The sequence below is a fragment of the Dryobates pubescens genome, chromosome 19 (genome assembly GCF_014839835.1).
Source record: "Dryobates pubescens isolate bDryPub1 chromosome 19, bDryPub1.pri, whole genome shotgun sequence".
Lineage (NCBI taxonomy): Eukaryota > Metazoa > Chordata > Aves > Piciformes > Picidae > Dryobates > Dryobates pubescens.
The window spans coordinates 10,743,823-10,769,895 of NC_071630.1; the positions used below are offsets into that span (position 1 = coordinate 10,743,823).

Consider the following 26,073-nt stretch of genomic DNA (forward strand, 5'->3'; position numbering starts at 1 on the left):
ATCCCTAAGTAACAGCCTCTCTTAGCCTGCTGTCCTTTACAGAATCATAGAATAATTTGGGTTGGAAAGGACCTTTAAAAGCCATCTGGTCCAATCCCTCTGCAGTGAGCAGGGACATCTTCAACTAGATCAGGTTAGTCAGAGCCCCAAACAACCTGACCTGGAATGCTTCCAGGGATGGGGCACATATCACCTCTCTGGGCAACCCGGCCAGGGTCTCACCACCCTCAGTGTATAACATTTTTCTTCCCTCAAGTCTGACCTCCCTCTTTTAGCTCAAAATCCTCATCCCAGGGTCTATCACAACAGACCCTGGTAAAAAGTCTGTCTCCATCTTTCTTACAGACCCCCTTTAACCACTGAAAGGCCACAATAAGGTCTCCTGAAGCCTTCTCTTCTCCAGGTTGAACAACCCCAACTCCCCCAGCCTTCCATCACAGCAGAAGTGTTCACTGCTATGGAACCCCTCTGTCTTGCTCATTGCATGTGAGCAGACAAAACTGCAAATACAACAGTGCATATCTGCTGCACTGAGAGACCCTGATTCTTCACTTTAATGCAAAGCCTTAGCATGCTCCAGCAAAGCAAGAACCTGATGGTATTTTTAATGGGTTTGAAAAAAGAAAATGCCAGATTTCTTGGAGGGTGAAAATTATTGAAATAAATTTGTGGATTACTGTTTTGCTAATATATATTTCTACCTTTGTTCAGCATTTCTTTCCAGGCCCTTTGGTACTGAACTATCTATGGTGGTATCGTATCATGACTAAGAAGGGTGAATCCTTTCAGAGACAGAGTTTATAGAGGTTTATTATCAACTGAATAATGGTATAGCTCCAGTATTTTCCATTCATGTTACCACTGAGTTGTAACACTCTTTAATATATATCTCTAACCCACTTGTACATAACAGAATTTGCAGTGACTCAATCACAGCCCATCAGGTTTTGAATACACAGCAATCTAGTCAAGAGAATCTAGGCATTTGTGTGTTGTACTGAACTGAGTAAATCTGTTTTACAAGGAACATTCTCTTTAATGCAGACACTGCAAAATATCACAGCTCTTTAGAGCTGGGGAACACTTGTCCTTAGTTTTCATAATATTTAATTAAAGCTTGCTATTTTGCTGGAACTGAGACACCAAGGAAAGAACCTGCTCTGAGGCTTGGATTTGCTGAGTCCCCAGGTATGCTGCGCTGTTACTGGCAGTGTCCTCTAAGAAGTAGCGGTAGTTTACCATCATGCCACAAGAAGCGCCAATGCCCCGAGGGCTTGTGTCCGCCATCCAGTTTATCCTCCACATCACAGAGCCGTTCTGCAGATGAAAATTTGCTACTGGATTAAGAGCATAGCCACGATGTTTCTCCCCATACAAGTACCAGGCACAGAGTCTCATAAAAGGTGAATGGAGCACTTTAACTAATTTTTCTGACCTCACCCACTCATTGTTATTTAAGAGTTTCTTTAGTGTTTCAGTAGAAGAGTCTCCTGTGATCTCAGAGATTTCTTGCCATTCCGATTCTGTGAAAAGTTTATTTCTTTCCAGTTCTTTTGTTTGTGAGGAGAGGGCACCAACAAGCCATTTTGTGAATCCTGGGATAGGTGAAAGAGTAGAAAAAGCTTTTATCTGAGGGAGTTCTTTCTGCAGACAAAAGGAGATAAAAAGAAATTCATTGAGTTTTGTGATGATTGACAATGAGGAGTTTGAGTAAAAGAACAACTGATACCCTTTACCTGATGTCAAGTGAAGACTGAGGATTCTGAGAATTAACTGATATGCACAGACAAAAATAAAAATAAAAAAATCACCATGCCAGCAATAGGTTAGTGCCTAGAAAGCACCAGAAAATTTAAACACTGACTGAATTGCAGTCCACACACCCCATCTATATAAAAACACTTATGTAGTAGTTACCAGCACTACAAAGTGGTGTATCAGTTTATAGGCAGAACTAAACAAATACAATCACATGCAATCAAGACATTATTGTGAGGAGGATCTTTTTTTAAAAATAAACACAGAAGTTTTCAAAACCTTTAAATATAATTTATTTTTCACATGTAAGTATCTGTTTGGTTTTTTTTCACTCAAGGGCAGCTTTTAATTTCAGTCTCTTGTAAAATCAAGGTAGGTGTGCCTTCTAGATTTTAATAGAAAGAAGTATTTCTTAAGGTTTTGAAAGAGATTCTTTTTTTCAGGCCAGCTGCTTTTCATGCTATTCCCAAACTATGAATTATCTTGATAAAATAGCAAGGTAAGAAATGCATCCTTGCAGCAGAAAAAAATTAAAATAATAAAAATATTGATCACACAATTCAATACTTGTTTAACTTATTTTGTACATCTACAGTTTAGCAGCAAAAGCTGTTAACGATGTAATCATGTAAGCAAACCACCCAAGAGGAAAACTGTGTGTTAGTTCCATGGGACACCAACACAAAAAACAGAGAAGGCTGTTAAAACTCACTGCCACCTAGGATTCACAAAAATTGTATCAGTAAACATTGCTGAAGGAGTAGGGGGGCAAGGAATAGAAGAAAGATAGAGCTGAAGTGAAACAACCACAGTGTTGTGTTAATTACTGTTCATATAGGAAGAAGTGGTGAGAACCAAGACATTTATCAACATTACAGAAGCATCTTAATGTCAACAGAAAATTGTCTTTAAATGACTACAAAATGCACTTTTCTACCTTGAGTATAACCATTAAAAAGTCATCACTGCTCAGATGCCACCTTATCCTAGCAAACACTAATGGAAGGCGTGCTGCTAGGTTGCCTGAACTGCACCTGTGCTATTGCCTCCTTGGGCACCACCGTGCTCCACACAGCGCTGCCACCTGCAGTCTCTTTTGTGAGTATGCAGAAGGAACGCAGGCCTGGCATACCTCCCTTGCAGGCTGCAGCCAAGTACCACCTCTGCTAACTTCCATGACTGGAGTAATGTTCTGTCGTTATTTACATCTTTTTCCTTCACAAATAGCTCACCGCTGTTCTGCTGGCTACTGGCACTACAATGAACCAGCCAGCTCAAATCTACCACCTCTTCAGTGTTGTGCCTGATAACTACATAAACTGGAATACCTCACTTGTTCCCCTTATCTGAAGTTCTTTAACTATTACAGATACAGAAGCCAAAGCATTCTTCTAGGACCAGACAGGAACAAGAATGGCAACCCAAGTTACAGACCCCACTTCATCTCCTTTGAGAGCCAAATAAAGGAAAAAGCAAATTATTTAATAGAAACACTCATTTCTGTATCTTGTGTATCTAATCACATCTGGAATCCACTTTCTTTAAAGCAGCAGGATCTTAACTAGTATGGTAGAGGAGAGTTATGTTCTGATGGCCCCTTGTCAGCTATACTTTCCTTGATTGAACACTAGCTCCCACCAAAGACAACACTACTAGCACAAAACCACAGATCTCCTGGAAAATAAGAAAGGACAAAGATAACACAGAAGTGAATTTTTAAAGGCTACTGGAAAACTAACTTCAACATGTTTGTTCCTGAAGGAAAAGCTGATCGCTTTCAGTTTTGCTAAGACAATAAATAACAGCATCACTTGCTACTCATTCCTCCACCAGCATGCTGAAAGCTGACCACTGCGGACTGTGCTCTCACTGGCTGTAGCTTAGCTGCCAAGACAGTCTGCTGTCATTTGACCTTTTGCATGTCAGCCCTTACTGCGGCTAGATGAACTTCTGCCCAAAAGAGAGGGCCACAACTCCATTTTGAAGATCAGTGACACAGTACCCTTCTGCTAGTCCATGCAGTAATGATGGATGACAACTCAGCAACTATCTAGGATGTGATAGACCTGCAAATCATAGAATCACAGAATCAGTAAGTTTGGAAAAGACCTCAAAGATCATCAAGTCCAACCTGTCACCCAAAACCTCATGACTACTAAACCACAGCACCAAGTGCCACATCCAATCCCCTCTTGAACACCACCTCCCTGGGCAGCCCATTCCAATGGCTAACAACCCTCTGAGTGAAGAACTTTCTCCTCACCTCGAGTCTAAACCTCCCCTGGTGCAGCTTGAGACTGTGTCCTCTTGTTCTGGAGCTGGTTGCCTGGGAAAAGAGACCAACCCCTTCCTGGCTACAACCTCCCTTCAGGTAGTTGTAGTGAACTTTTAGGTACAGGAACACAAACCTGTAATCTATAATGAAGTACCCTTTTCATGTCAGCACCCTTAAGCAGCAGCAAGATGCCCCTGAAAAAGACTGGATTTCCAAATGGGGTTTCATTCTTCTTATGTCTTCATCATGCTTTAAAGTTCCTTTTTAGTCCATAATACAGACAACCAAAGAGATGGGGATAAAAGGGTGAAATTTTTCAAATTCAAAGAATCACAGAATGTTAGGTGTTGGCAGGGATCTCAAAAGGTCACCTAGTCCAATCCACCCTGCCAGAGCATCATCACCTACAGTAGGTTACACAGGAACACATCCAAGCAGGTTTTGAGTGTCTCCAGTGAAGGAGACTCTGCAACCTCTCTGGGCAGCCAGTGCTCTGTCACCCTCACAGTGAAAAAGTTTTTCCTTACGTTCACGTGGAACCTCCTATGCTCCAGCTTGCACCCACTGCCCCTTGTCCTACCACTGGACATCACTGACAAAAGCCTGGCTCCATCCTCTTGACACTTGCTCTTCACCTATTTATAAATATGAATGAGATCACCTCTTAGTCTCCTCTTCTCCAAACTAAAGAAACCCAGCTCCCTCAGCCTTTCCTCATAAAGGAGATGTTCCATTCCCTTCATCATCTTTGTATCTCTGCCATGATCTATCAATGAGAAATCCTAGCTGTGCTGCTAGAGGGAGCACAGATGTTACTAGTGTACTGTGGGGGGAAAAAGAAGGGGAGGGGGCAGTGAAGATAGAGAAAAATGTTGTCAAAGCCTAAGCAGATTCAAGAAACACAGGATCTGTTTTGTTTTTCACCCAAAGGTGGCATTATGTTCCTTAAAGGTTTTCTTTTTTGCCCTTTTTTTTTTTCTAACTATACTACTTATCCTACAAAAGATAATGCCTTTGAGAACACATTGCTTGGGTCTCTTTTACAAATTCTTCATGGATATTTGGGGGTTAAAACCTGAAAGGTAAAGAAGGAGAGTAACATTGCCATTTGAGAAGCAGAAATTCTTCTCTGAGGCAAAAGAAAATAAAATGAGACGAAGAGAAAAAGCTGCTGATCATCAAGTCTGGAAGTCTTCTGCACCATCTCTGCTATGAAAGCACACTGTTTGAAAATGCTGGTTTGCTACTGAAAAGAGCTAACAAACAGGGCTTTTCACCCAGGAGCTGAGCCGTGCCCATTGCTTCCAGAGGCTAATAAATCCAACTGCATCTCCCAGCTTGCAAAGGCAAGAGGGCACCTACATGCCACCCACAACGATGAAACTGAGAGCGAATCATTTCTTCCTATATTGGTGTATTAGTAACAACCAATGCAAAGTTCCTCATTAAGTAACTGACATTTTTCTTCCTCATGATGTTGACTGCTCTTTATTATTAATTTTCAGGAGAGACCTGTTCACCAAAACTAATCCAAAATTTAGCAGCTCCGATTCTATTAATAAAAACAAAATGGAAAATGCTGCATATTTTTCACTTCTTAGGACAGAGAAGACACAGGAAAAGTGACCCCATTTTGAAGCTACAGTAGAGACTATTATGTATATAATAAATGCTTGAATTTAGGAGCTTATCTGAGGCAGCCATTTCTTGTACAAAAACAAATAGATGCGGCAAAGTGTGCACATTTATGTTGCTGCTAAATTGATGTGCTAGTTTCTAAGGCTATTGGTGGAGATCCATTAATGTTTATTTCCTTGTCAGAAACCCACACACCATTAAGAAACAGCTGCTTATTTTGTTTTGGGGTAGATTTCTAGTTTTTGTCGTCTTTTAGTTTTGTTGGAGTTTTTTTATTGCAGAAGAGTGCAGATTTCTGCTATTATCCATATCTCATCTGAAACTGCCTTGCACTCTGAAAGCTGCAGTCCAAGGTCACATTTTTCATCAATGAAAGCAAAGCCTGGTTTGGAAATTATGATCTCCCCAGGTCACCTACATCAAATTAAGGTAGCAATTATCAACAGCCCAACCAGAAAGCTAAAATCTGCCACCAATTGTTAAGTATTCTATTGAGTCACGCAGTAGCTATCAGTTTTCTCCCACAAATGCCACAGGCTATAAAATTCTAAGCAGTTTCCTCAAAGGCTTCACCACAGTTATCTATGTCTGTCATCTGCAGACTGAATTGCTATGATGTACCTTCTGCGGAGCTACAGACCATTTAGAGTGGCTATAAACACATTCTGAATTAAATGTCTGCCTAATGAGAAATCTCTCTTTGTCTATGCATCCACCAGCACCTATCAGCTTGCTAGAAATGCATTTGCCTGCTTGTCCTCCAGTACCCAATTTGAGGTTTGTTTTCTTACCAGTTGTCTGAAATTGTTTCAAAATCCAATTCATCTCTGAGAACAATACAAGCTTAAATTTAAGAAATAGAAGAGATTATTTCTGTTTCCCATTCCCTACTTTATGTACATTAATATAACCAAGGGACTAGACAGAACACAGAGGTAGCCTATTTTCTGATTTGCACAGGAAGAACTGGGACCAAAGTAGTAGCAGTAGTCTAATGAATTCATCCCACTGCTTACCCAAAATAATCCAAATATAATAATGCTCAGATAACAATAGAAGCACATTCACAAAACCCTTCCATATTATTTGTGCAGCAAACTTTTGTCAAGCAACTACCAAAACCAGAAACATCCCCTATTCTGAGCAGCATATCTTCTTCTAGTCTGCCCAACATATGTGGCACAAGTTACACCCCTAGGTCCTGTCCTGATCTCCATCATATCCCCTCCCTTCACCCAACTATGTTACTATACCTGTGAAAAATATCAAATGGTAAGGTCTAAGGAAAACTGCTGACTGGGCACATATAAAAAGATGAAACTGAGCACCCACTTCTACGACTCAACCTCATCTGTCCTCCATCTGCTTAAATTAGTGACTGACTCCAAAGCAGGGGCCATTAACTTCCACACAGTGCCTCAAACTAACAGTGCTTAACACCGAGGGTTGTAATCTTTGCCAGAGCCTCTGCTGCTGCACTTTCCCTAACAGTCCTAATAAAAACCCATTTGCAAGAAACACTTTCATGAGGGAATTGAAGTGTTTGAAGGTGAGAAGTGCTACACTACACATGTTCATGTTTCGCAGCGTGAATGAGCAGTTCGGGAAGTTTCTAAAACAATAAGCTCTATCTTCATGGTCAGTTGATGAGGTTTCAAGGATTCTGGCACCAGCTGAATTTATTAGAGTCACCATCATTGAAGGTGTTCAGTAGGAGACTTGATGGGGTACTTGGTGCCATGGTTTAGTTGTTTACGTGGGTTGTATTGGTTGATGGGCTGGACGCGATGATCTTGAAGGTCTCTTCCAACCTGGTCTATTCTATTCTATTCTAGTCTATTCTAGTCTAGTCTAGTCTAGTCTATTCTATAGGCATAACTTTATCTTGTAGATACCTGCTAGATCACTGTTTCAGGACAGTTCTTGTAAAATCTTGCCAAATAAAGAATTCAATGGTGGTGGAAAATATGAGTGGCTATTAAGCATATTCCTAAATTAGTGCCTATCCTTCTCTGATCTAACAACAGACAGTCATGACAGGAATTTGGAGTTTTCCTTATGAAGAATGACAGTTTTGAGGTTGCAATGGAACTTAGAAGTAGAAGTGTCAGAGCAGGTTAAGTTAAGGCAAAGTCAGATAAGGCATTTTTACTAGAGGATAAAAAAATGTTGTAAGAGTCTGCAGTGCCTCAGGAAAATATGAATGGAATAACATTCTGAGGATCAAACAGATGTCCACAAAAGTTAACTCAAATAAGCAGCAAGTTATAAAAGCAATCAGCAATTTAAATACAATGAGAAACAAAATCCTCAACCCCTTCAAATGGTCTCTTCTTCCCAAAGCATTTTATTATCAGTTAAAGAGAGTTTCAGCTTTTGCAACCTGAAACGCTTGGTGATTTAGCAGCACTTTAAATGAAGATTTCTTCACTGCAAAGCCATGCAAAGGTTATAGAAAAAATCCTCTTCCTATCAGAGATCCCAGATATCTGTTTTTTACAACGGCTGCTGGTTGCTTGCTTAATGAGATGTAATTTTTGACCCATGATTTTTTTGCTGAGGCTATATTGTTTCAGCTGCTGTCACCAAGTCAACTCACTCAGCACTACTGCTGTACCATTTGTCCCTTTTAAAGTGACTATAATACTGCTCCAAGAATTATGTCCAGCTTGAACACAAACAACCTTGTAAAGTCCTTTCCTTGCACCTGACCAGAGCTTCTCTGAGCTGAAAGGCGAAGCTCGCTGAGACAGGAGTCACAACCAAAAGCTTAATGAGCAGGCATTACAGACCCATCCAGTAAATCTGATAACATCAGTATGATGATTCACAGGTTTAAAGTATGTAATGGTTCTTGCAGAATTCGAGGCAACAAATTCAAGAGCAGTACTTCTGAACAAAGAAGATGAAAATGTGAAAGAGTAGAAAGAAAGTGGGAAGCAAAGCAAAGCAAAAAATATTAACACTGAAAAGTGGAAGAAAAACTATTAAGAAACCACATCCACCACAGATAAACTCTCCTGGATTATCCTTCATATACTTTTGTCCCTACAGTACAGTACACCCATCCAAAAGGAATGGTGCAAAGGTAATACATGGAAGTTGTTGTACCCTTAACAGATACAGAATAAATATAAATGAACAATTCAACTGCATAGTCAGCTAAGTATGTGTCAAATTTGTCATATAAAAACTTACTAATAACAGTATGTTTTTCATAGCATCTTAAAGCAGTGCATGAAATTTTAGTAGAGGGAAAGACCTCCACCTTTGGCATTGTATGGAAAGCACTTATTAAGTAAGTTTTTTAAGCTTGAGATGGTAATTTTTGGATTAGAAAGTATTTAAAGGTACCTCAGCCAAATGGTTTCCTATTTCATGAACACTGATAAAGAGCTGGATTTTACAACAAGACATGTAGACACTTTGTCATAACTATAAGTAAGAAAGACCTTCTCCTGCTGGACACATCAAATGTTAGAACTTGCACATAGGTTACCTAACTATGGTACGTCCATTTTCCCTTGTGACTCACAGGTAAATCTTCAAGTGTTGTAAGCAATTAGTGACAGACAAATATGTTGGCAAAAGGGTTGTTTTATGAGAGCAACTCAATTGTCCAGAAATTATTTTTTCAGATTTGAAAGCAAGTAACTGCATAAATTTATTCCAATTTCCCCTCAGTCAAGATCTGACAGATGGCTTAGCCTAATTACACCTGGACTACTACATTTCCAAAAGGAACAAGCAACAAAACTCATCCAAAAAATCAATTAAAAACAAAGCAACAAATTTCAGGGCAGCCAGAAATTATTCATTAGTTGATTAATCAATCATTTTATAGAATTAAAACTGTAATGCATCCAATTTGAAATTCTTTTTCTAAGTAGAAATGAAGTTTTTAATCATAGACAGTTTTCCAGACATCATTACTAATCCCAATGTTGGAACAAGGAAAATAAACACAAGTAGTGATCATTACTTTTAAGAGGCAGCTTTGTTCATGATTTTAGCAGTGAAGACTATGAAATAGAACAATGTACTAAAGACAGAAATGTAACTGTCTCTTTCACACCACTCTGCACATAATTTAATTGGAAGAAGGTTCTATAGAAGTCCTAAAACTATTACCAGTAATCCTATAGCATACAATGATATTACACAAAATCATAGAACTGACTTGCATGAAGTAATTCATTCCTGTGACTTTCAAATGTTAAAGACATTTTCTTTACTATATTGCAAGAAACAAACACTCTGGGAAAGAAATGTCACAAACATACACTAACAATGCCCTGCCCACTCAACTGAGAGACAGTAGAGAACACCATGTAACACACTACATTTCAAAACACAGACATATTAAAGCTTGCATTCAGTAGATATGTAAAAATTTAACTTTCAGGCAACCTGTGCACAAAATCAGGCAAAACCAAGCAATTCCCACAGTACCTATCAAATATGTAACAGTATCTACATCTGGCAGACATTAACCAAGAGTAGAAATGTTCTTCCAACTCTTTACACATCTTCAAAGGTTGATCTGGTACAAGTGCCAGTGAAGACATAGCAGCTCCCTGCCTTGAACACCGACACAAAATGGGAACTAGAGCAGCAGTGTAAGAGAAGCACACTGGCTGAGCAGCATCTCAAGTGCACCCTGTCACACCTACCTGCAGCTCTTTTACAACCCGCTTGATGAGGTAAGTCCCAAGTTCTACACCTTGCAGTCCCTGCTGAGTCAAACTGATGGAGTAGAAAATTGCTGTTGTAATTTTATCTGCCTCTTCTGTTTCTAAAGGCACTTCTTTCACTATGTCCTGGGAAAATAAAGATTAAAAAAAAAAACAAAACAGCTTGTAGTAGCTACCATCACTATTATGGGGGAGGAAGGCTTACTTTTTAACTTTCAAATGTGTTAACACTTTTCCCCACTGTTTTATTCATTACTCTCTGTGAGAAACAACAGAAAACTAATCAAAAAAGTTGAAAGAAGAGCTGCTTATCTGCTGGCAAATGACTGTAATGTGGTTTAAAATTTTCAGAAGTATCACAACAGCTTTGAAGTTTTAATCTCATTTGCTATCTTCTCTTACATATTTCTCTTACTCTTCTTGCACTTGAGCAAAACATTTCAACTTAGGTAGTACAGCAGATACACAGAACAGCCATGTAATTTTTAAATGCTAAATCTCTCATCCCTTAAAACATGAGACAAACCCAAATGTTCCCAAATTATAAGGAAATACAGATTTCAAGAGAAGTACATTGCAATTTAAGCACTTTGCTGTGAACTAAATGCACTAGTAACTGTACCTGGATGCTGCTGGAGATATCACTGGTTAGCGCAACATGCAAGACTATCAATGGTTCTCCTGGGATTGCACAGTGAGAAAAAAAGTAGCATCTTCTATATGGCCCAACCCGACGCTTCATATCAAGCCAGTTTCGAACAGGATGCACAGCTTCAGAGCTCAACGAGAAAAGAGAAAACAAAATTATGTGATTTATTTTTTTTTTTAAATTTAAGAATAGAGGTCAGTTGCCAACCCCAGAAGCTCAGTACATTTCCCAGTAATGAAAACTTTTAGCACTTACTCACTGATTTTCTGGAGTACTTCACAAGGTGATTGCCAAGTCACCCGTTCCAGATTGAGGAATCCTGTTGAGAACCACTCTGAAAGCATGTTCTTGAGAACTCCATTCATCTCCTGCAAACAGAAGAAAGATGACCTTATTGGCTAAGTAAGATGGGTAGAACGACAACACTGGGAAGTTCAATGAAATTATTGCATAAGTTCTCAAAGATCAATCACATAATAGCTCAAGCTTCCTCCCACAGGACTAAAACAATGAAAGTGTTTGAAGACACTGTCTATAGCAAACTGCGGACAGAGAAATAGAAGAGAAAGGAAACTAATGTAGATGACATGCAGACAACGGATGTATTTAAGCAGTCTTGACTCAAGGTCACTGGTACTTAGAGTTAAATACCATGAAAAAATAATGGGAAATTTGATGAAAATAAGGACCTGAATTTAACTATCATTTTTCTACATCTGAATCCTTTTGAGCATTCTGCAGTTCCTGCCTTAGAAAGACTTAGTACTGGCTTATGAATGTAAGAAAGCAACTCACCAAATGGTAATTTTCCAGGTTCTTACCATATTCTTCTATTAGTCATCTCTACTAACAAAATTTACACTGCTCTCTAGAAGAAAGATCCAGAGCAGGTATTTAGTCTTGCACATTCTCCACCATGTCCCACACATGGAACTTTCTGCTTTTGACAGATCCCCAAGGCACATACAGGTCTGCTGGAGGTGACTGGAACCCATACATGCACATTCAATTTGGAATTCAGCATGAATTGAACAACTCAGCACAGGAGCTGCCCATGGCCACTCAGGATAAGAAATTACAAAATTAGTATCCTTGACCAGGATGCAGATAAAATAATAGGCTTTACAAGATTTTTCTTCTTTAGAGAAATGAACAATTTTGAGCAAGAAAAAATAAAGCAGCAGCATAAGACTACAGAACACAAAACCCACAGCACATTTGGAACAGTGTGATACAGAATTAAAGCCAACTGTAATACCAAATACTTTCAGGAACATTCATTGTCACGAATAATGAATTTTATATTTCCTACTAATTTCCTGCTGTCTGTATTATTAAAGATTTTACCACCTAAAATTCTTTGAGTTCAGAAAGTATTCTTGAACTCAGCACAGTATGGATATATCCCTTAAAGCGATTATAGAGCTTATTTTTCTTTCTTACATTTCCTTTGTTTACAGGACACAGCATGATCCCAGCATCAACTCCCAAACAGCCTGATCAGAAATACAGGCTTACCTGAAACTAACTTAACTCTTCCTATTCAGAATATTAGTCACTGCTGTAAACAAAATAAAATCAAATAAAAGTTATAATGTACCTCCGATCGCTCCATTTAAGCTAAGTAAGAGAAAATAAAAAATCTCTCCAGAAAATGCTTACTACTTACAACATCTTCCCAAAGCTAAGATGTAGTTTCAAGACATCCACAAAAAAGATTTCCTATTGTAACCTAAAGTTCCAGAGAGCCTTGTCAATAGCCACACATCAAAGAAACTTCCTGTTGGCCAAAGTAACTGCTACAGGTATTCCAAGATTGGAGGGGGGGAAGTTTTATACTTTAACTTAACATACTAGAAAAATTAAATGTTTCCAGCCCTGACCATGCTTGCAGCTAACTGTGGTCAGGTATTTCAACCTACACCAACTTACTCAAACTCATACTTAAGTCCTCCCATAATATTCAGAGTAAAGTTGACCATGATGACCAGTCATGGAGCTTCCTGGCTCTTTATCATAGCTGAAGTGTAGAGTTAAGCTTTCCTTCAGCCTTCTTATTTCCTATCTATTTCTATGCTTACAAAACTGTTAGTGAAACACAGAGGCTTTGGTATACATCCCTCTGTAGGCAGAAATGGCTGCTATATGAACCACCAAAGAAAATAGCCATTCATCTATATTGAACAGTTTGGACATGCATGAATATGTTATGCTATTGATTTAGATTTTTTTTCAGTCACATGCTTACTTATTGAAGCACAAATTGGCATACGCTTCAAACAGCAAAAATGTCAGTTGCCTTGTTCCAAACACAGGGAGGATCCATGAGGTCAACTCACCAAGCTTTGTACATCAGTTTTCTGTTAGCCTTTCTAGAGCTCTTTTTCAGTTATACAATACACCATGCTCAAAGTCTTCTACCAAACTGTACTTCCACCTGCACTTGTACTCCAAAGCTGAACAAAGCTTGTATACACTAGTAAATAGAAAGTTGCTAGATTAGTATGACACTGAAATAATACAAACAAAATTCACCTTACCTACACTTACAGGGTAAGCAATCTCCACCGGAAAATAATGAAAGGCATGTAACACATGGCACCAGCATGAATAGAAACCTCTCAAGAAAATACAGAAATGCAACTCTCTGCAGCAAGTACTGAAGAATTAAGAGACGTGAGGGGTCACACTCAACAAAATCCACCACAGGAATGGACACTTCACCATTTTTCACTGACACTTTGCTTAAAAAGTTCCTGCCTTCTCCGTCTCACAGGAACATTATCCTACAGTAGCAGGGAGAGGAAGTAACATAATAGACGACGTTAAAAACTACCAGATTAGCTATGTCAATGCTTTGTAACCAGAATAGTTCAGAGGGATATAAGCAGTATACCTTCCCCAGCCTAACAAAGGGATCTATTGCACATTTGTAGCAAGTCTGATGATTTTAGGGGGCTTCAGCAGCCATGTATTCTAAAGCTGTGCTGCCTTGCTACCTGGAAGGAGCAGATTACTTCTACAATATGACATTACTGTGAAAAATGCATAAATGCTGTTGGCTCAAGGCACATAAACAATGCTCTGACAATACATCAGTCAACTGCACTTATTGAGTAGCTGTAATCTGTACTGGCAAAACTGGTTTTGCTGATGCTTCTAGGCTAGTGGATTAAAGAGAAAGCAGCAGGTAAAAGAAACTGCACTGAGCAGACCACAGAATTGTCTGTGCAAGAGCCTCTAAGAAAAACAACGCTCTTTCTGGCACTGCTAAGTCAGGAAGGGATTGCAGGTCCTGGGCAGTACAACTGAGCAGGCACTGGCCTGCAAACTCAGCAAGGCTTGCATCAGCAACTGTTTTATTGGGAAAGGCTGAATTTTAGTCCAAGTACTTCCTCACACAGTTTTGGTTTGGTTTGTTTTCATTTTGTTGTTTGGTTGTGGTTTTTTTCATCCCTCTTTAGCTGTAGAGGTATAAGTGTCCTAAACAAGCATATTCTGACCGTTTAGTTTATTCTGGCTATAGATACTTCCCTTGTGAATCCTTGTTTCTGCAGAGCTGTAAGTTTTTGGAAAATAACTATAAATCATTTTGGTCAAATATCCCTTCCCATAGTGGAAGTCTCCAGGTATTTCAGGACTGTTTGTTTTATCCTTTTTGTAAGGACACAATGTAAGTCAGAAAAATAAGCTAGAGTTGTCAGATCTGGGGTCAAACTAACAGATTCCTACAGCTCTCCTGCCATTCATCTGCTTTTGGAACACCATTTCAAGCTGCAGTCCAGAAACTAGGAAGGAAAACTGCTGATGGCTGCACTCCTACTAGTCATTATTTTGAACAAACTGCTCTGCATCTACTGCCACTAACAAGGCACAAAGGCAATGACTGACTTGGGAGAAAGCCAGCAATACTACATGGAAACTGGTAGAAGTGGAAAACACAAGAATCATGCATTTGCTTCTTTGAAGCACCCACAGGTTTAGCAAGCACAGCCCATAGGACAGTACATAACAATGCCTAGCTGAACTGAAGGCCACTCAGCATGAACACATTATAGAGCTGAAAGCAATGCAATTGTAACCAAAGAAAGTGAAGCTGTGACTTCAGTGATGACTTTGGAAGAAAGGAATATTGTTTATGTGGCATTGCAAGTCAATTAAAATAATCTGCCAATTGTAAATAATGATGCTTTCTAACACAACAGGGCAGCATGCAGGCCAAAGGATAAGAATAGTTCCAGCTGGAAGGGACTCCTTCAACAATCCTCTAGTCCAAATACAACTGTCTATGCTGAAAACTTCTCACTGCAGAAAGACACAGAACACTTTAGCCCAAAATGTGCTTAATTCAAGTCATCTCAGCAAAATTCTGAGTTGTGTTTAATATCACTGTATATACTAAGCTTCTGAAAGGCTTGACTCCAACAGCCTCAAATTAGGTTTGCTTATTTTCTAAATTTAGTGGTAGGAAAATTCTTGTTTTCCTTTCATAGGCCTTTTTAGCCATAGAATCACACATCCAACATTTCATTAAAAGGAAAAATGCACATACTCATTATTCAGCATCCCAATTTTAATTTCAGCAACAAGACATACTCAGATTACTACTTAAAATCATCAGCTATACTTCAGTTTCTATTAGTAGAATATAATAAATGATGATAATTATTTATTTCATTCTGGGTTCTTGCTACATGACAGCAAATTACAGGCTTTTCATCTCTACATCAGGTCCCTATTTATTGCACAATCACTGGGAAAAGCCTTATGAAAAAACTTCAATTTTTTCATTAGGAAAAACTGCCTTTCTGATGAGGAAAATATTTCAACTTCCCTCTCAAACTGCTAAAAAGTAAAATACCCCTTACAGTAGAGAATAATCCTGAAAAGTATCAGCAAAACAGAATCCAATAGTGTCACACAAATAAAAGGGAACTGGTTTTCTGCTCTTTTATTGCTAATACTAATTATTGCAGTGCTGAAAACTTCTCTGGCTCTTGTAATTTATATTGATTGATGTCTTAACAAAAAAATTGCATCCCTTTTCCCCCCCCATGTTTCCTCATTTAGACAATGAGTAAAGTCTGCACAAGCATTTTTAAGTGACATAATCACTTTTGTGTGTTATTTCACTGTAATCTATTTAACAAACACTAAATAGAAATACTTCATCATGCCATATGTAACAGTCTAAGCTGTTTCTCTGTTGATATGTTATGAAGAAATGGAAAAATATTTTGTATTTACATCCCAGCAGTGGGTAATCATTGTTTTAACAGGCCTTTCAAAATGCAGAGTGAAAACTAGGGACTGTTTAAGAAGTATTTGAGACAGTTTGGGCAAACCCAAAATCCCAGTAGGCCATATAATATACTCTGTCGTTTTCCTCCAGCATCGTGAAGATCCATTTAATTTTATTTCCACATTTCCTTCTCAGTGCAGTTATAAACACACAGAAGTTATAAAATTCTTGTGCATTTCTCTTCATGTATGGTTAGAATTTAAATCAAAACTACAATAATGAAATGGCTACACAGGACTTTCAATAGACAAATACCAAGCACTTTTTAAAATAGAAAAACTTCTCTCTTTTATTTGTTTCATTAGTGAAGGGCTTCTTACATGTTTTGAAGTAAACTGTTTCAATATTCAGATTCTCCACAAAGCCCCTGTTCCACCTGAATGAACAGATACTCCAAGCCACTGATGAATCCTCAGCAATGAGACCAGTCTTTCAAGACAGCACAGCCTGATGAAATAAATACATCCTTCTGTGGATGTCTATAGGAAAGACATCCACCACCACAAATATTTCCCCTGCCCAAAAAGCCACGGACAGCCTAAACATAAAATACTCTGCCTTAAAGCCTGTTCTACCATTTGAAATTCCTCTACTAATATTTAAAACCCATTTCCCTAATTATGCAAAAGGCAGTGCTCAAACCTGAGAAAAAGCTTTAAGAAATAAAATAATTCAAGGAAAAGTCCAACTTTAGGGCCTTGCTGTATTTGGGAGCAGCTGTTATGAGCTGTTTCTAGGTGACTAACACAACATCAAGATTACAGACACACTCCAAAAACTGCTTAATTATGGAAGCAAGTTTATTTATTAATCAATTTGACAAAACTGTTGTTTTTCATTATCTTTTGCCAGCAATTTGAACCTTCACTGACTTGGAAACCAGGGAAAGATGGAGAATATTTTTAAAGCAATAGATGAAGAATTTGGTTTGCATTTTTCACCAGAGTCCCTCTTTCAAATGCTGAAACTGACGAAGCACGTAAAATATTGAAAAATAAAATCTCAAGCGGAAAATGCTGGCACAGAAAAAAAAGTACTGCTGGTGACAGTAAGAGCAAAAGCTACACTGAGAAAACAGATTTTCAGCAAATTTCACTCTGTGCCTTGCAAGGGCTCATCAGAACGTCAACTCGTTTACAAAGACACTGGAAAACGTGTGTCCTTCCACGGAAGGTACAGAACACAGGAAAAGAAAATGAGAGAGGGGAAAAAAAATTTCAAACAGCATCATTCAACAGGCCCAGCTTTACAGTGGTTTAATTGTTCAAGCAACTTCTTCTGTGCCAGAAGTGGTGTTTTTAAAGGTCATTTTGACATTATCCATAAGGTTTACAATAACAATAATTGATTCATATACTTAACAGATAAGAAAATCCACCTCTGGGACAGCCTGTGAATAAAACTTTCTCAGTACCATATGTCCTGTACATATTGTTGGTGGACTTTTTTGGGGAAAAAAAAAGGTGTATAGCTTCATAAATACAGTTTACTGCCAAATTTTGCCATTTGATTATCATTAAATTTGTGTCAAGAGCACTCAGCATCTTTTAAACATCCACAGAATGACATTTACTGTGTCATAATAACTTGTCACTGAGGATACCTTCAATTTTTCTGTCTTGTCTTCTAATAACTAACTTCAATACAAACTAAACCTTATTTGCAGTATGTTCCTTCTCTCTGCACAATTCATCATTTTTAAGCACTTCCAATGCATTTTTAAGAGTCTGTGTTCAAGATCTATGGAATTCTTCCAGTAAGGTAGTCACCATTCCTTTCAATTTCTTCCAAGTCAGCTTTTTCAACTTAATTTGCCATACACTGGTTCCTGACAGCTAGGGCACTGTGACTTCTGATTTACTGGACATGGCTACAATAGTTCAGTGGCTTCAGTGCTCAGAATCTTTCACAAGTCTAATAATGAGACATATTCTGGAGTGAAGTGCAGCCAGGCACATGTCATGAAGTACACAAAAACAGAGTAAGGTAAGCATTCCCATTTTTTATTTTCAGTTTAATCATCAGTTCAACTGGAGAGGTGATTTATAAGAGATAACTGAGGGTATTATGAGGATGTGTGTATACTTGGGAATGACTGAAGACAACACTGCCACAGTTTGCAAGTGCATCATCTATTGTGATAATGATTCAGGAACAGTGAAACCAATGAAGAAACAAGCATCAGGTAATTTGCTTCTGCTTGTTTTACAATAGCATCTTAGGACAAGAATTCATCATATAACAGTGAATCCTGACACTTAACGTACGTGCCAAGTGCCACAGCTTTTCTACAGCATTTTTCATCCCTTTCCTTCAGTCAGGGAAACCATCAAAGAATCACACTGAAACAGTCCACTGAAAGATCCCAATATATATGTGGTATCCTAAGAATTTTAACAACCTGTGGAGCCCCAAATCTATAGCCTGGATATTCTGCCATACAGTTCTCCCTTGACATTTAGCCTCAGAACAAGTAACAAAGTATCTCACATCTATGTCTTAAGGCACCAAATTAAATACAACTCATCACAAACCACTTGCACCAGTTAGTAACTGCCTCCATTGCACAATCAAGATTTCCTGTGGGTTGGGCTCTCCCTCGGGTGTTTGTAGGTGTTCTGACACTTAGTTGCAATCAAAGGAAAAATATCTTAAAAGGCCAAGCAAGATGCTTATTTCAGAAGCTGGATGTAACACCTTTCCCAAACATGCTTGCAAGAATACCAGAATAGCACATAGTTCTAGGTCTTGGATGCTTTGAAAAACAGATGAGAATGACCAGAGTGAAATTCCAAATTGAAAACAAACAGTATCCAGTGTAAATTCTTACAGCAAATACAGCCAGAAACAAAAAACAACAAAACAAACAAGCAAACAAAAAAAAATGCAGATGAGTTCTCTCTTAATGCTTCCTGGCCAATGTGCTATTTAGCACCAACTCTTTCACAAAAAAGACTACAAGAACAGGTATGCAGAAATAGGTTCACTCATAACATGTGCCCAAAGATTAAAAAAACATATTTTGAGAAAACAGGATTCTTATGACAGCCCTTTTATTGAAGTTTTAGTTTTGCAGACAGTATTTTCCTACTTTCAAATGGGTTTAGTATGTTTCTGAACATACTGTATTATCTGATGCATGCATATTCAGTTGGTTTAAATATTTCTATCCTATCAGTTTTGCAATTTTAGTCTGTTTTTACTTAAGATGATACAACTGGATGTGAAGTATTACCAATGCTGTTGCTACTTAATGGTCGATAGTAAGATGAACATGAGCCAGCAGTGCGCCTAGGTGGCCGAGAAGGCCAATGACCTCCTGGCCTGTATGAGGAACAGTGTGGCCAGCAGGGGCAGGAAGGTCATTCTGCCCCTGTACTCAGCACTGGTTAGGCCACACCTTGAGTACTGTGTCCAGTTCTGCGCCCCTCCGTTTAGGAAAGATGTTGACTTGCTGGAATGTGTCCAGAGAAGGGCAACAAAGCTGGGGAGGGGTTTGGAGTACAAGCCCTGTGAGGAGAGGCTGAGAGAGCTGGGGTTGCTTAGCCTGGAGGAGGCTCAGGGGAGACCTTATTGCTCTCTACAACTACCTGAAGGGACCTTGTAGCCAGGTGGATGTTGGTCTCTTCTCCCAAGCAGCCAGCACCAGAACAAGAGGACACAGTCTCAAGCTGCATTAGGGGAAGTTTAGGCTGGATATTAGGAAGAAGTTCTTCACCGAAAGAGTGATTGGCCACTGGAATGGGCTGCCCAGGGAGGTGGTGAAGTCACCATCACTGGAAGTGTTTAGGAAGAGACTGGATGGGGTGCTTGGTGCCATGGTTTAGTTGATTAGATAGTGTTGGATGATAGGCTGGACTCAATGATCTCAAAGGTCTCTTCCAACCTGGTTAATTCTGTTCTATTCAGTTGTGATGAGCATAGTTTATTGACAGCACCGACATTAAAACCATTCTTTTTATGTCAAACTTAATTTGGATCTGAATATTGACAAACAAGTTGCAGTCAGGGCATCAGACCAACCTGCTGTCAGTCTTCATTGCCTTCCAGGAAGTTCTGTCACCTGCTACTACGATGTGCTACGTTAGTCCTTCCTCCACTGCCATGTCACCTTACCATACCATGTAACCACTGGGTAAGTTCCACCTCACCTATTTTGTAGACACTACTGAGCTAAGTTTTGACATCTCCTTTCTCTTGTTGATACACTTTACCACGCACATGACACGGCTGCTATGACACTTGGGGCCCTATTATTGTACTCCTACATGTCACTTCTGCAGCAAGTTCCTGATGTAGCTTGACAGCCCCAACACTACCTCCATTTTGTCAAGTTGAGTCAGAGTGGCACTTCCCCCACTGCCTTAAAAGTCGTCCTTTCACAGCCCACAACCCAGCCTACCACTGCCACCTGAGCTTGGAAAGCCCATTGCTTCACACCGTGCGCCACCCCCTGAGCCGTCAGCAAAGCCAGCTCCCCCAGGCGCCACAGAATGTGGAAGGGGACTTCACTTATGCCACACTATAAAGGCCCCAACAGTGAAGCATATTCACGGGACGCTTTCCAGCTCAACTGGGAGGATTCACGAGTAGCACTACGACCAGGAAGCTCCACATCCCATCCGGCCTCCCCCCGACTCTCTTTCAGAGCGACCCACCCCTAGCTAATCTCTCACCTTGACATGAGGCCCGTCCACCGCCTTGGTTGCCAGCCCCTCCACCAGGTCGCCCCTCAGCTCTACAAGGAAGCGCAGCCCGCCCTCCAGGCGGCCCAGGTGCTGGAAGAGACCCCGGTACTGGGGGCTGAGGTAGTAGCGGAGCCGGTCCTCGGCCTGCAGCAGGGCCCCCAGCTCCCTCTGCTGCTCCCGGGCCTGCAGCACCTTGGTGCTGAACTCCGCCACCCGCCCATGGTCCACGCCGAAGTCGCGGGCCAAGCGGGTAAGCAGCTCGGCCCTGGGCGCACCGGCCTCCAGGCCGCGGTAGTACCGCATGAACTCTGCGCTGCGCAGCTCCGCCGACCGCGGAGCCTTCTCCCTGGTCTCGTAGGGCGGCAGCGGCGGGACGGAGCGACTCAGCAGCTCCTCTATGTTTGCGACAGAGGCGGTGCCGGAGCCCACCGGGCTCTGGCGCAGACCAGCCGCCACCGAGACGCGACGCAGCCGCCGCGACACTGCCCAGGACCCAAGGAAGGGGCGCGGGCTCATACGCTGGCCCAGGCGACTCATGCCGCGCCTCAGCTCTTCCGCGATCGTTCTTCGCCCTCTAGCAGGGCCAGGCCGCAGCACCGCCTCCAGCGCCGTAGCGGCCGGGACGATTGGTTGGCAACACAGACTGCCAGCCCCCCTTGCCAATCGAGAGCGGGAAGAGTGTGGCACGGTTGGCGTGGTGTCGGGCGCCATCTTGAGCGTGGCGCGGAGACAGAGCGGTCGCTGTGCTGCTTCACGGCGGCCTCGCCTCAGCTCCGCCTCAGGCCGTGGTGGCTGCTGCGCCCCGAGGCATAACCGGCGGTTCTACGTCGCAGTTTTTCTCTCCCTGAGTGCACCTTTCTCTAGCCGTCACTGAGCAAGCCATTGTGCTGTGTATCTTTCTCACCCGTCACTCCCCGATTTCCCTGCCCTTCTCTCAGCCCAGCTACAACTGAGGGGAAGGCAATGCATTAAGTTTCAGAAATTCACTGAAAAAAAAACTGCTATGACTTCATTTTCAGCAAAATTGAAAGCACTCAAAATTTGGCTGGTTAGTCTGTCTGCATCACCTCTACAGGAAATGGGCTGTCAAAGAAAGCTGCTGTGTCAGATTCCCAAGTATATTTTTGGAGACACAGAATGCATAAGAGCTTTCACCAATTAACATCATGATGTTTGTATGTGCACTCTTTACAGGCAGCAATCATAGAATCACAGAATCATAGAATCAATAAGGTTGGAAAAGACCTCAAAGATCATCAAGTCCAACCTGTCCTGCAGCTTTAAATATACATAGAATACATATACATAGAATAAATCAGGTTGGAAGAGACCTTCAAGATCATCGCGTCCAACCCATCAACCAATCCAACACCGCCCAAACAACTAACCCATGGCACCAAGCACCCCGTCAAGTCTTCTCCTAAAAACCTCCAGTGATGGCGACTCCACCACCTCCCCAGGCAGCCCATTCCAATGGGCAATCACTCTTTCTGTATAGAACTTTTTTCTAACATCCAGCCTGAACCTCCCCTGGTGCAGCCTGAGACTGTGTCCTCTTGTTCTGGTACTGCTTGCCTGGGAGAAGAGACCCAACATCCATCTGTCCACAACCTCCCTTCAGGTAGTTGTAGAGAGTAATAAGGTCACCCCTGAGTCTCCTCTTCTCCAGGCTAAGCAACTCCAGCTCCCTCAGCCTCTCCTCGTAGGGCTTGTGTTCCAAACCCCTCACCAACTTTGTTGCTCTTCTCTGGACTCGTTCCAGCAAGTCAACATCCTTCCTAAACTGAGGGGCCCAGAACTGGACACAGTACTCGAGGTGTGGCCTAACCAGTGCAGTGTACAGGGGCAGAATGACCTCCCTGCTCCTGCTGGCCACACTGTTCCTGATGCAGGCCAGGATGCCATTGGCCCTCTTAGCTGCCTGGGCACACTGCAGGCTCATGTTGAGTCTACCGTCGACCAGCACCCCCAGGTCCCTCTCAGCCTGACTGCTCTCCAGCCACTCTGACCCCAGCCTGTAGCTCTGCATGGGGTTGCTGTGGCCAATGTGCAGAACCTGGCACTTGGATGTGTTAAATCTCATGCCGTTGGACTCTGCCCATCTGCCCAGCCTGTCGAGGTCCCTCTGCAGAGCCTCTCTACCCTCCAGCAGATCAACTCCTGCCCCCAGCTTGGTGTCGTCAGCAAATTTACTGATGATAGACTTGATGCCCTCGTCCAGATCATCAATAAAGATGTTAAAGAGCATGGGGCCCAGTACTGATCCCTGGGGCACACCACTGGTGACTGGCTGCCAGCTGGATGTGGCACCATTCACCACCACTCTCTGGGCTCGGCCCTCCAGCCAGTTCCTAACCCATCGCAGTGGGCATCCATTAGCCAATTACTTTAACACAGAACATTTTTCAACAGCGCCTCATAACAAGACGTTGGCAGACTGGTGGAGGCTGAGTTTTTTTCAATAAAAGGTAGCTAGAAGTTGAACTCTTCCTTCTGTATATTTACTAATTAATTTGAATCTGCTTTTTTTGTCAAACTTCTTTACAACCCAAGGTGCAGATTTGGTTCATGTAAGCCCAAACATTGTGCTAAAAGTCTCCATGAGCCTAGTTAATCTTTGGCAGTTTTGGTTAGTACGTCAGCTCCTGAAACCATTGGGACAGAGCAGCTGCTTTTGAATCATGGGCCAGAAAACATAGATATCATTATGCACACACATGTACATAGGAAATAAATCATTAAGGCGTTTATAGAAATACTAGTAGAAACCCCTGTGCACCCTTTCAGTTTCTGCATTATCTGGAGATTCCTGGAAATTGCAAGAAGCCCAAGGCTGAGATGCCAGTACAGGGAGAGTGGTGATGGAATTTGAAGGCTTACGACCTCCCGGGAAATGGTCAGCATTTCTCAGGATCAAATTCTTTTAAAAATCCTACATTCTTTTAATTTTGAAAGCCCTCTCAGACTGGCCTTGGTTACAATTCTTCCAATAACATAGTTCACTTGCATAACCCACAGGCCATAAAAACTACCTACCTGCATTGCTCATCGGCAACAAAAACATTGTGGTTCTAAGTTACAAGGCCTTGTAAAGTAAGATGTTTCTTTTGAAATCTTCTATTGCTTCTTTTTTTGTCCCCCCCCAGGGGATAAGTATTATCTGCTTCAGCTGCTGCTTGAAAAATGAAAACACATGTCTTTCTATCAGGACCCAAGGGCACTAACAGATGTTAACAACCTCACCAGATTCATCTAGGGTCTTCACATCCACCCAGGAGCCCCATTTCAGCTCAGCCTGGGAGCTTTCACTCCCTTGCTGGGCTATGTTACAGGAGTGTCTTCAGTTCAGCTGTGCTTGGCTGTGGGTGTCTCTGATCCCAGACTGCCAGACTTGCTTCCTTGCCTGATTTGGATTTGCCTTAATGCTGCGACTGTGCCTGTCATTGGGCCTGATCCTAGCTGATGTTCCTGGCTTGACCTTACACCACTGAGTTGCTTGTTGACCTGGATTCTTTGTTGAACCTGTTTGCTACATGGGTGTGCCCTTCTCACCTTGCCTAGATATGTTATTGTCCTCATCTCCTTGTCCCATAAGGGAGCAGCCAGTTCTTTCTGCTCCCTGTCACTTCCTGTGCAAATGAGATCTAAATTAAGATAAGCAAATCATTCTGGTCCAAGAACTTTCCTTGAAATAACAGGCCTTCCTGAGCTTCAGAAATGGATTTATTATATTCTTCTAACGTGAAAACTTTTGGGGGCTTCATTAAAAACGGAATGTTCTTGTCAGAAAACTGGAGATTGAAGGAGACCAATTACACTTCAGTCATTGTAACTTTTGTCTCCAAGCAAGAAGAGAAGTGTATAAAAGATGAAAAGTCAATGTGATCTTTTTTTTTTTTTTCCTATTTAGTCTGTTCAAACATTAAATAGAAATAGATTGCATGTCCTGAATTATTCTCTGCCCAATAATTTTTACTGTAATGAAGACAGACTAATTTATGTTTGACATGAATGTAGGCCTACAGCTTGGGTTTTGGAATTTTTTATGGTTTGGGTTGGTTTTTTTTAGCATTTGGATTTCAGTGTAGAGTGCCATATGAATCTATGTAGGACAAGAGTCTTAAATGAGGAACAGACTGTGCTACCTATTAAAAAGAATAACAGAACTTCAATTAAATTCAAAGGGAACAAGATGGAGCCTTGTATTTCCAATAAAGTCTGTGTTTGTGCCTGCATAGTGTTCATCCGAGCATTACTCCCCACCTATCACAAAGGTGGAGAGTAATGACTAAGGTTTTATTCTTCTGTGTAATCATGGAGTGTATACACAAATATTCTTTTTTCAAAGTATAGTTCTCATACTGAGGTATTTTAAAATATCTATTAAAATATTACAAAGACCTCTGTGTTTAATTGCAAAGCAGCCCTTTTCAGGTTGTTGTTAGGAAAAAGTCTGAGAGATGATGAAAGACCTCTTCTGTTTTTCTTTCAAGGTTGGTGAATTAGCAGTGCTTACAGTGTCAGAGCACAGTGGTAAGCTGCATTGCAAGTTCTAAATGTGTTTTGTAATAGCTTGGAAAAGAGTTTGTAAAATGACTTTAAATGAGCAAGTATCCCATTTTGGAGGTTTCATAAATCTCGTAAGGTATCAGAGAAAGAAAATCTGCTGTAGTTACTTAATAAAAAACAGGGTCTTTTCAGCTTTCACACTAGCTCTTCAATTATTTAGACCCTCCAGATAGGCAATTCTATGTGGCAATTCTGAAGCTTGTTTTGCTGCAACTCCCAAAGCTGTCTGTTTAAAATTAGATAGGAGTGTTTGATTGTTAGAGCTGTAGCCAGTGTTTAGCTTTTAATCCTAATTTCAAATAAATATGGTATTGTTTTATAGAATTATCTGGCTTTAAGCACATGAAGCTTGTACACAGATGGTATAGAATAAATTCTATGCACTCAACAGAACAATTCTGTTAGCGTTCTCTTGTAAGGCTAGCTAGATTCGGTGTTTCCTTCCTGATTCTTCAGATCTTCCAATTGCTTGTTTAATTTGCCTGCAGTGAGTTTGAAGG

At 40.9% G+C, this 26,073-nt stretch overlaps 1 protein-coding gene across 1 annotated transcript; it reads right to left on the reverse strand.

Moving 5' to 3' along the window:
• Nucleotides 1-637: 637 nt before the first annotated feature.
• MLYCD (malonyl-CoA decarboxylase) lies at nucleotides 638-21,564 on the reverse strand. The gene is made up of 5 exons (XM_009904485.2): nucleotides 20,993-21,564; nucleotides 11,270-11,382; nucleotides 10,988-11,144; nucleotides 10,345-10,491; nucleotides 638-1,644 (listed from the first exon to the last, which is right to left on the reverse strand). The coding sequence occupies exons 1-5, from the start codon at nucleotides 21,539-21,541 to the stop codon at nucleotides 1,111-1,113; spliced, it is 1,500 nt and encodes a 499-aa protein (XP_009902787.2). The 5' UTR covers nucleotides 21,542-21,564; the 3' UTR covers nucleotides 638-1,110.
• Nucleotides 21,565-26,073: the final 4,509 nt, after the last annotated feature.